Source organism: Phaenicophaeus curvirostris, unplaced genomic scaffold (genome assembly GCF_032191515.1).
Source record: "Phaenicophaeus curvirostris isolate KB17595 unplaced genomic scaffold, BPBGC_Pcur_1.0 scaffold_438, whole genome shotgun sequence".
NCBI lineage: Eukaryota > Metazoa > Chordata > Aves > Cuculiformes > Cuculidae > Phaenicophaeus > Phaenicophaeus curvirostris.
In genome coordinates, this window is record NW_027207021.1 from 31,053 (window position 1) to 42,276 (window position 11,224).

General features: G+C 65.9%; 1 protein-coding gene and 1 long non-coding RNA gene across 4 annotated transcripts; one reads left to right on the top strand and one right to left on the bottom strand.

Moving 5' to 3' along the window:
* Positions 1–455: 455 nt before the first annotated feature.
* RAPGEFL1 (Rap guanine nucleotide exchange factor like 1) lies at positions 456–10,298 on the bottom strand. The gene is given in 17 exon segments (XM_069882957.1): positions 456–616; positions 1,945–1,999; positions 2,116–2,180; positions 2,271–2,358; positions 2,615–2,665; positions 2,858–2,948; positions 3,033–3,211; positions 4,719–4,841; positions 5,100–5,197; positions 5,286–5,453; positions 5,703–5,815; positions 6,041–6,138; positions 6,225–6,375; positions 7,279–7,357; positions 9,921–9,942; positions 9,944–10,102; positions 10,104–10,298. Coding segments are annotated over 17 exon segments (1,860 nt in total). The 3' UTR covers positions 456–491.
* LOC138735084 (uncharacterized) lies at positions 3,677–4,463 on the top strand. 3 transcript variants are annotated; one of them, XR_011339676.1, is made up of 4 exons: positions 3,677–3,821; positions 3,890–4,144; positions 4,193–4,285; positions 4,354–4,463. It is a non-coding gene; the product is annotated as an uncharacterized lncRNA (long non-coding RNA). The 3 variants fall into 3 exon arrangements; XR_011339674.1 differs by having other exon boundaries at positions 4,193–4,463; XR_011339675.1 differs by having other exon boundaries at positions 4,221–4,463.
* Positions 10,299–11,224: the final 926 nt, after the last annotated feature.

The following is an 11,224-nucleotide window of genomic DNA, read 5'->3' on the forward strand; positions in this document are numbered from 1 at the left end:
TTGGGTGCCAGGACAGCGTTTTATTGGTGCTCCCTTTTATTGGAGCTCCCTGTGCCCCCAAAGGCTGCTTTTAGTCTTTTTTTTTTGTTTCTTTTTAACCTTTTTACCACTTTTTTCCACCTTTTTTTTTTTTTTTTTCCTCCTTTTTTTTTCTTAAAAAATAAATGTACAATTCCCGACAGCGGCTCGGTACAAAATATACACGTCTGGGGGTGGGATGGGGGGGGGGGATGTACAAAAATAGAGGGGGGCCCAGCAGGTCACCTCCCCCCCCCCCAGCCAGGGGAGGGGACAGGGGAGTCCCAAGGTGGGGGGGGGATGCGCCCGGGGTCCCCAAATCCACCCCCTGCCCCCCTCCCCCAGGCCAAAGTGCGTCAGTGCTGGGGGGTCCGGGCCCCCTTGTGGGGTGGGGGTGGCCCCCTGCCCGGGGTGGGAGTCCCCGGGGCTCAGGGGGTGTCCCCCCCCCCAGGGTTTTTTTGGGGGGGGGTCCCTCACTGGTTGCCGGGCTCCAGCTTGTAGGAGAGTTCGAAGAGCAGGTTCTGGTTGTCGATGACGCGGAGCTGCCGCACGTACGCCTTGGTCTGCAGCTGCGACGGGGACGCCTCCAGCTCCAGGCCTGGGGGGGGACGGCCGTGACCGGGGTGGGGGGGACAGCGGCACCGCGGCCCCACGGGGGACATGGGGACGGGATGGGGATGGAACGGGATGGGGATGCAGGAGCACGGAGATGTGGGGATGAGATGATGGGGATACGGGGATGGGATGGGATGGAGATGCAGGAGGATGGAGATGGGGATATGGAGATGGGGATATGGAGATGGGGATATGGAGATGGGGATATGGAGATGGGGATATGGAGATGGGGATATGGAGATACAGGGATGGGATGGAGATGCAGGAGGATGGAGATGGGGATACGGGGATGGGATGATGGGGATACGGGGATGGGATGATGGGGATACGGGGATGGGATGGAGATGCAGGAGGATGGAGATGGGAATACAGGGATGGGATGGAGATGCAGGAGGATGGAGATGGGAATACAGGGATGGGATGGAGATGCAGGAGGATGGAGATGCAGGAGGATGGAGATGCAGGAGGATGGGGATACGGGGATGGGATGGAGATGCAGGAGGATAGAGATGCAGGAGGATGGAGATGCAGGAGGATGGAGATGGGGATACAGGGATGGGATGGAGATGCAGGAGGATGGAGATGCAGGAGGATGGAGATGGAGATGCAGGAGGATGGAGATGGAGATGCAGGAGGATGGAGATGGAGATGCAGGAGGATGGAGATGGAGATGCAGGAGGATGGAGATGGAGATGCAGGAGGATGAGATGGAGATGCAGGAGGATGGAGATGCATGCAGGAGGATGGAGATGGGGGTACGGGGATGGGAAGGGGATGCAGGAGGATGCAGGGATGGGATGGAGATGCAGGAGGATGGGAAGGGGATATGGGGATGAGATGGGGATGCAGGAGGATGCAGGGACGGAGACCATGGGGATGCAAGAGGATGAGGACGCAGGGATGCAGGAGGATGGGGATGCAGAGACAGTGATGGAGATGCGAGGCTGATGGGGATGGAGATGTGGGGGAAATAGGTACACACAGTATTCTGCGATGCAGAAATACAGATGCAGGGACGGCGAGGCAGGGATGCAGGATGAAAGGTTGCGGGAGTGGTGATGCAGGAGCGGGGCAAGGCGAGGATTTAGGGATGGAGATGAGGAGATAGGGATGTGAAAATGCGGCGATGAAGGGATGGGGATGAAGAGATGTGGGGAATGGCGACACAGGGACAGCACTGCAGGAAGGGGGATGCGGCGACAGCGACGCAGGGATGCGGGTCCAGACCCGTTCCCACCCCGTGGTGCCAGCACGGGGGGTGGGGGGGCCATGCCTGTCCCCCCACCCCATCAATCACACAACCGTACTCACAGAGCGGGCGGCTCCGGTACTTCCGAATGGTCCTCACTTTCTCGGCGATGCCGTGCTGGGGCAGAGACCCCTGTCAGCTCCCTTGAGACCTCACCCAGCCCCCCAGGGACCCCGCGCCCCCCACCCCAGACCCCTGTGGGGCTCCCTGACCTCACCCTGGGGGGCACCCACCAGTTTCTCCACGTTGACCAGCCCATCCAGGAGGGTCTTGCTGCCCTCGTGCAGGAAGGTCAGATCTGGGAGGAGGGGAAAAAAGGGGGTGAGGGGGAGCAGCAGAGGGACCCCAGCCCATGGCGGGGTGCAGGCAGCCCCCAGGGCCCCCTCACCTTTGAGGATGAGCGGCACAAAGGGGATGAGGGGGGGCTTCATCTTGGCCAGCACCTCCCGGTAGGTCTTGTGGTTCCTGCAAGGGTCCTGGGGTGGGGGGGGGTAGGGTGGGGGTCAGGTTTGGGGTGGGGGTGAGCAGCCCCCCATGGGTACCAGCATCCCCAGCATCCCCATCATCTCCATCATCCCCATCATCCTCATCATCCCCATCATCCCCAGAGTGGGGGGGACACGACAAGGACACCCTGGGTTGAGATGGGAACATCCCCTACCCACTCCCCTCATTCCTAAATACCCCTCCCCTCTCCAGTAACCCCCCCCTCCGCCCCCAAGCATCTCTCACCGTCAGGTTCTCGAACTTCCGAAACAGGTTCTTGAATTTCCCTGGGAGCTTCTGCAAGACAAGGAGGGGACCGTGAGCACCCAGGAGGGACCTGGGGATGAGGTTGGAATCACCTGGAGGGGGTTCAGGGAGCACCTAGGGAAGGGTCCGGGAGCACCTGGGGGGGGTCAGGGAGCACCTTGGGGGGGGTCAGGGAGCACCTTGGGGGGGGGGGGGGGTCCAGGACACCCCCCACCCCCTTACCTCCCAGGTGAGGCGCAGGCGGCTGATGGCAGCGTTGTTGAGCCCGATGACGATGGCGTAGAAGGAGAGCATGTCCTGGTTCTGCTTGCAGCTGGGGTGGGGAGAAACGAGGATGAGGAGGGTGGGCAGAGACACCCCCACACACACACCTTGCACCCTCCAGCCCCCTACTCACATGGCAGCCACCTTGATGAGCTTCTTGAGGAGGTGGGCGCGCTTGCCCAGCGACTCGCAGAGCAGCAGCTCGGTGCCCACCCAGTGCTGCACCTCGCTGCAGCGCTGCAGCAGCAGCTCCAGGTTGGCCGTCTCCCGCCGGCCGCGCTCCCCGTGGAACACGTAGTCCACAAATTCCAGCTGCCGGAGGGACACACGGACGGCGTCAGGGGCACCCAGTCACTGTCAGGGTCTCATGGGCACATGGACAGTGTCAGGGTCCCATGGACACACGGACAGCACCAGGGTCATCTGGTCGTTGTCAGGGTCACCCAGTCATTGTTAGGTTCTTCTGGACACACGGACAGTGTCAGGGTCCCATGGACACATGGACAGCATCAAGGTCACCTGGTCATTGTCAGGGTCTCATGGACACATGGACATCGTCAGGGTCATCCGGTCATTGTCAGGTTCTCACGGACACATGGACACTGTCAGGGTCCCATGGACACACGGACAGCACCAGGCTCACCTGGTCATTGTCAGGTTCTCGTGGACACATGGACAGCATCAGGGTCCCATGGACACACGGACAGCACCAGGGTCACCTGGTCATTGTCAGGTTCTCGTGGACACATGGACACTGTCAGGGTCCCATGGACACACGGACAGCATTGAGGTCACCTGGTCATTGTCAGGTTCTCATGGACACATGGACAGCATCAGGGTCTCATGGACACACAGACAGCATCAAGGTCACCTGGTCATTGTCAGGGTCTCATGGACACACGGACATCATCAGGGTCACCCAGTCATTGTCAGGTTCTCATGGACACATGGACAGTGTCAGGGTCCCATGGACACACAGACAGCATCGAGGTCACCTGGTCATTGTCAGGGTCTCATGGACACATGGACAGCATCAGGGTCTCATGGACACACGGACAGTGTCAGGATCTCATGGACACACGGACAGCATCAGGGTCACCTGGTCATTGTCAGGTTCTCGTGGACACACGGACAGTGTCAGGGTCCCATGGACACATGGACAGCATTGAGGTCACCTGGTTGTTGTCAGGGTCTCATGGACACATGGACAGCATCAGGGTCTCATGGACAAACAGACAATGTCAGGTTCCCATGGACATACGGACAGTGTCAGGGTCACCTGGTCATTGTCAGGTTCTCATGGACACATGGACAGCATCAGGGTCTCATGGACACACGGACAGTGTCAGGTTCTCATGGACACACAGACATCATCAGGGTCATCCGGTCATTGTCAGGGTCTCACGGACACATGGACAGTGTCAGGGTCCCATGGACGTACGGACAGCATCAAGGTCACCTGGTCATTGTCAGGGTCTCATGGACACATGGACAGCATCAGGGTCTCATGGACACATGGACAGTGTCAGGGTCCCACAGACACATGGACAGCATCAGGGTCACCTGGTCATTGTCAGGTTCTCGTGGACACACAGACAGTATCAGGATCTCATGGACACACGGACAGCATCAAGGTCACCTGGTCATAGTCAGGGTCTCACGGACACATGGACAGTGTCAGGTTCTCATGGACACACGGACAGCATCAAGGTCACCTGGTCATTGTCAGGTTCTCATGGACACACGGACAGTGTCAGGGTCACCCAGTCATTGTCAGGGTCCCACGGACACATGGACAGTGTCAGGGTGCCCCCCTCACCTCGTGGATGCAGCGGAAGAGCTCCCAGTGGAAGGCGGTGAGGTGGTTGGCGACGTCCTCCGGCTCCACGCGATGGATCTCCGTGTCCCCCGGCACCACCTGGATCTCCTCCGGCAGCGGCACCTGCGAGGGGACACGGGGACGCTGAGAGGGAGCTGGACCCTGGGGGTCCTGTAAGAGGGTCCCCCCTCTTCTGCCCAGGGGTCCCCACAGCCCCAAGGATGGGTTGGGGGTCCCAGAGGTCCCCACAGCCCCACACCTGGGGGTCCTGCAGGGGGATCACCACAGCCCCAGGGCTGGGGGTCCCATAGGAGGTTCCTCCCTCTTTTCCCAGGGGTCCCCACAGCCCCGAGGATGCTTTGGGGGTCCCGTGGTGCTCACCAGGGAGTCGAAGGTGTCCTTGGTGCAGGCGAAGAGGTGGCTGTTGATGCCCAGGGTGGTGAAGACGCACTCCTCGCTGGGCTGCAGCACGGCTTTCTCTGCCGGGGGCACGCGGGGAGGGGGTCAGCACCAACCAGACCCCCCCAAAAAACCTCAGAACCCAACCCCCCAAAGCTCCACCACCACCTCCAGACGAGGCCATGGTGACCAGGATGAGGGCGTCCTCGCGGGCGCTCTGCTCCTCCGAGTACTGGAGCTTCTCGGTGACCGAGGCCAAGATGTCCTGCACCGAGGCCGAGAGGCGGCTGCGGATGGTGACGTACGAGTGGTCGGGCATGTACACGCGGCAGAAAACTGGGGAGAAAAGAGGGGGTCAGGGTCATCCCAGACCCCATGCATCTTCCCAGGGGCTCTCTGACTGGGGGAAACTGAGGCAGTGGCAGAAAACTGGGGAGAAAATAGGGTGTCAGGGTCATCCCAGACCCCGCGCGTCTCCCCGGGGCTCTCTGACTGGGGGAAACTGAGGCACGGAGCCACCGCAGGGCCAAGGAGGGGACCCTGGGACCCCAGCACCCACGGTGGCACGCGGTGCCGGCCACTCACTCTCGTCGGAGCCCCGAAAAGCCACTCGCGTCTGCAGGCACGAGTCGATGCGGCGGAAATGTCGGAACAGCGGCTTCACCTGCTTGTTCGGGGGGGGCGTCTCGTCGGCCACCCTGCGGCACCAGCACGGGGTCAGGGGGGGCACCCCCAGCACCCAAGGGTGCTGCACCCCAAGCCCTCCTGGGATGCTCAGCCACAACCCCCAGTCCAGGGTTTTTTGCTCATTAATGAAGAGTTGCTAATGACCCCCCCATCCCCAGCTCCTGAGCATCCCCAAGGGTCGCAAACCCCTCCCTGAACACCCCCTGCCCCACAGGGACCCCCCGAACCCCACTTACTTGAGCTCCACTGTCTCTACGAGCTGGTGGAGCTTGAGGATCTCATCCTCCAGGTCATGGTAGAGGGACGTGTCCTTCATGATGAGCAGGTAGAGCTCCTGGCGAGGGCGAGAGGGGCTCAGGGTAGGGGGTTTTGAGGGGATAACGGGTCCTAGAGTTGGGGTGCAGTGGGGGGGACCCACACCTTGATGACCTTCCCCGCGCTCTCCTCCTCCTGCAGGAGCCCCTTGTAGGTGTCGAGGAAATGCAGCAGCACGGCCAGCACTGCCCGCTTGCGTCGCAGCCCCGCGCCCTCCTCCCAGCGTGCCGGGGGGGTGCCCGCTGCCAGCACGAAGGTGGCACCGTCAAGGAGGGACCACGGCTCACATGACCCCCCCCGCTGCACCCCCCCATCACCCCGCGAGGCGCTCCCCACACCCGCCCCGGTTGGCATCACGCCTCGCGCCCCAGCCCCGAGCTCCTCGTGGCGCCCAGGCGCCCACCCAGGTGGCACCCCAATTCTCATCTTGTGGCTCCCCTGGCACCCCCCTCCTTGCAATTCCACGCATGGCATGGGGCATCCTCCCCCCATCATCACCCGCATGGCACCCCCGTGCCCACCCCGATGCCCTCCTGGATGCCCCTTTGCCTTCATCCTCGCAGCATCCTGCGGAGCCCTCCCCACCGCAAATTCGTGCCACCCTCCTACCCCCTCTGCACCCCCCTCCCTGCACCCAGTGCCCTTCTCATCCCCAGCCTCGGACCCCTCCCCATCATAACCTCATGCCACCCTCCTGCCACCCTCGTGCCCCCCCTCACTGCACCCCAGTGCCCCCCTCATGCCCAATCTCAGGCCCCCCCATCCTCCGCACCCTCCTGCCCCCCCTCATTGCACCCTGGTGCCCTCCCTGTGCCCAACCTCGGACCCCTCCCCATCCGAATCTCCTGCCACCTCTGCACCCCCCCTCCCTGCACCCAGTGCCCTCCTCGTTCCCAGCCTTGGACCCCTCCCCATCATAACCTCCTGCCACCCTCGTGCCCCCCCTGATTGCACCCTGGTGCCCTCCCTGTGCCCAACCATAGACCCCTCCCCATCACGATTCCCTGGCACCCTCATGCCCCCCTCCTCATTTCCAGCCTCCGACCCCTCCCCATCTCAACCTTGTGCCACCCTCGTGCCCCCCTCATTTCCAGCCTCAGCCCCCCGTCCTCTGCCCCCAGGGTGCCCCAGTTAACCCCCCAGAGCCCCCCAAGGATATTGCTGGTGCAGCTGCTGCAAAAAGCGCTCGGTGGGCAGGAAAAGCGAGTGGGTGAGCACGATGTCGTCCAGCAGCGACTCTGGGGGGAGAGAACGGGGTGGGGGGCAGGCGGTGGGCACCCTGCCCCTCACCAACACCCCCCACCCCAGGAGGCTCGGGGTGCGACGCCAACTCCCGGGGTGACACCGGGAGACGCCGCCGAACCCCCACGCCGAGCCCAGGGTTGACTCAGGGCCCCACTCCCAGCCCCGCGGGGCGGCTGGCACCTCGCGGAGCAGGACTGAGCCGCGACGCCCTGGCGTGCCCGGCTGCAACCGAACCAGCGCGTGGCACGGGGAAACTGAGGCACGAGGCACGGGGTGGGAAACTGAGGCACGAGGGGGAAACTGAGGCACGAGGGGGAAACTGAGGCACGAGGGAAGGGTGTTTTGGCACAGGCGGGTGAGCCACGAGGCCGATGCCCGGCGATGCCAGCTCCCAGCACCGTGACCTTTGCACGAGGCACCGCGGCCTCGCCCAGCCCTGGGCAAGCAACCCTTGACCCCGGGCTCGGAGCGAGTCGATGGCCAGGGGGGAGCCAGGGTGCTGTGCCCGCGCGCCCCAGGGGTGCCGGGGCTGTACTGGGGACCCCGGGGCCCCCCAAGAGGAGCCAACGCCACCGGAGGGGCTGTGCTGAGCATCCCCCAGGCCCCATCCAGCACATTAACCTGGTCACCGATCTGTGCCGAGACAGCGCCGAGGCTCCCCTGGCACCACCGTGCCGGGCACAGCGCCCGCGGGGGACAAGCTGTGCTGAAAGAGGGACACGGCGGCCAGGGGGGCAGGCTGGGCCCCCCCAAACCCAGACCCCCAGGGCTGGTGCCCCACATCCAGCACCCTGCGTGCACATCGGGGGGATCAGAGCCACTGGCAGCACGGAGAGGGGACCCCAGGGCAGGGATGCAGCCCCCTGACCCCACTAGGATCTGCTTGGGGGGGTAGAAAGAGCTAAACACCCCCCCCATGCAGTCTCTTCCAGCCGTGCCTCAGTTTCCCCATCCCTCTGCAGCCCCCACGCTGCCCCCCAAAGCTGCTGGGACCACCAGCGGGCACAGGGCTGGCTTCCCCACACCGGGAGCCCCCGGCTGCCCGCGCTGGCTCCTTGCCCCCCAACCCCGGCTCCCCGCCAGCCCGGGCACCGCAGGGCAGGGCTGGCGGCGTGTCGGTGCAGGCAGGGCCTGGCGCTGCCAGTCTCGCTCCTACCCGAAAGGCTCCCGAGAGTCGCTGAGCCCCACCCTGCCGCCAGCATCCCCGGGGCTGGCGCTGCCATGGGGTCCCCCGTGCCCCCCAGGTGCCCCCCAACAACCAAGTGGGGTCACCTGGACCAGGAATCCCTGCAGCACGGCAGCTCCCAGCCCACCTGCACCCAACCTGGCTCCCTCCCAGCCCCACGCACCCAAAACTGCCCCTCAGCAGGACCCGTGCCACCCCGCAGCATCCCTGCCTGGCACTGCCACCAGGCTGGGGGGGGACCCAGCCTCACCTCGCCACCCCTCCGGAGCGGTGCCGCTCACCTCACCGAGCACCTAGTGTCTCCCAGCCTGGCATCTCCCAGCCTGGCATCTCCCAGCCTGGCACCCCCAACCCCGGTGTCCACAACCTCATGTTTCTCATCCCAGCGTCTGCATCCCAGCATCTCCCACCCTGGCATCCCAAACCCTGCATCTCCCACCCCGGCATCTCCATCCCGGTGTCTTCCCACCCTGGCATCCCCCACCTTGGCATCCTCAACCCTGCGTCTCCCACCTCAGTATCTCCCACCCTGGTGTCCCCAACCCTTCATCTCCCACCCCGGCACCCCAGTGTCCCCCCTGCCCTCCCAGCATCTGCTCCCTTGGCATCCCCAACCCCGTGTCTCCCACCCTGGCATCTCCCACCCCGCATCCCTTGCCGCAGCTCCCGGTCTCACCCCCCCCGCAGTGTCTCCCCCGCATTCCCACTCTCAGCCGCCGCCGGGGGTCCCGCAGTGCCCCCCAGCATCCCCTCCTCCTTCCTCTCTCCGCCCCCGGGGGTCCCACCGTGCCGGTACCCGCTCCGCACCCCCCCCTCCTCGCCTCTCCCGGGGTCCCCCCCAACCTCGGTACTTGCTCAGCATCCCCAGCCGTTCAATCCCCCCCTCCCCGTTATCCCTTCCCTGCTCCCGGGGGTCCCCATTCCCCTCCTCTCCGCCTCTCCTGGGATTCCTTGCGCCCCGGTACCTGCTCAGCATCCCCCTCCGTGCATCCCCCCCCGCCTCCGGTACCTGCTCAGCATCCCCAGCCGCTCAATCCCCCCTCCCCATTACTCCTTCTCTGCCCCCGGGGGTCCCCGTTCCCCGTCTCCCCCCCTCCCCGGTACCTGCTCAGCATCCCCAGCCATTCAATCCCCCCCCTCCCCTCCTCTCCCGGTGTCCCCCCCTCCCCAGTACCTGCTCAGCATCCCCAGCCGTTCAATCCCCCCTCCCCGTTCCCCCTTTCCCTCCTCTCCCGGTGCCACCCCCCCCCCGGTACCTGCTCAGCATCCCCCTCCGTGCACCCCCCTCCCTCCCCGGTACCTGCTCAGCATCCCCAGCCATTCAATCCCCCCCCCCTCCCCTCCTCTCCCGGTGCCCCCCCCCCCGGTACCTGCTCTGCACCCGGCTCCGTGCGCCCCCCCCCTGGGGCAGCCGCTCGATCAGGGTCCCCAGGAGCCGCTCGGGGGTGTCGGGGGCGGCGGGGCCGCAGCCGCAGCAGCACCGGGGACCGGGCGGCGGCTCGGGGCTCGGCGGCTCCCGCTCCCCCCCCCCCTCCTCCTCCTCCTCCTCCTCCTCCTCCCGGCGACGGCTCCTCCGGGGAGCGCAGCGGCGCCTCCGGGGGTCGCAGCTCCAGCCAGCGCCCCTCGCCCCCCCCCGGGGCCGGCGTTGCGGGTCCCGGCGGCTCCTCGGGGGACCGGGGGAGGCTCTGTCGCCGCGGCCCCGGCAGGTGCGACACCGGCTTCTTCAGCAACTTCTCCAGCGGCTTCATGGCCGGGGAGGGTGGGTTGGGGGGGGGGGGGGGGGGATGGGCTCAGGGGGCCATGGAGGGGGGGGTGGGTGGGGGGGCTGGGGATGGGGAGGAAGGGAAAGGGGGGGGGTTGGCGGCGGCGGCGGCGGCGGCGGCTCCGCTCGGGGCCCCGGTAGCCGCGTCCCCGCCCGCCCCGCGCCTGCGGAGCCGCCAACAGCGACCGCCCCGCCCCGAGACACCGCCCCCCCCCCGGCACCGGCACCGGCACCGCCCCCCCCGGCGCCGGTACAGCCCCCCCCGGCACCGGCATCCCTCCCCCGGCACCGGCATCCCCCCCCCGGCACCGGTACAGCCCCCCCCGGCACCGGTACAGCCCCCCTGGCACCGGTACAGCCCCCCCCGGTACAGGTACAGCCCCCCCCCTCCCCCCAGCACCGGCACTGACCCTTCCAACCCCCCCCCGGCACCGGCACCGAGAGAGGAACCGGCCGAGGGATGCGGGTATCAGCCCCGCACAGGGATGCGCTGCCCAACCCCGAACCCCCCCCCCCCACCCCGCAGCACTGGGATGCGGGTCCCTCCCCGCAGCCCCGCACAGCTGATGCTCTACCCACCCTGGGACCCCCCCCCCCTCCAGCACCGGGGATGCGATTCCCCCCACTGCAGCCCTGCACAGGTGATGCTCTACCCAGCCTGGGACCCCCCCCGCAGCACTGGGATGCGGGTCCCTCCCCGCAGCCCCAGACAGGCGATGCTCTACACACCCTGGGACCCCCCCCAGCACTGGGGATGCGGGTCCCCCCCCTCCACAGCCCCGCACAGGGGAGGCACAGGCACCCCCCGACCCCCTCGCAGCATTGGGATGCGGTTCCCCCCCTGGATGTCCCCTCATGTCCCAGGGTTGGGGTCCCTTTCCCCCCCTCCCAGCCCCCCTGGATGTCCCCTGC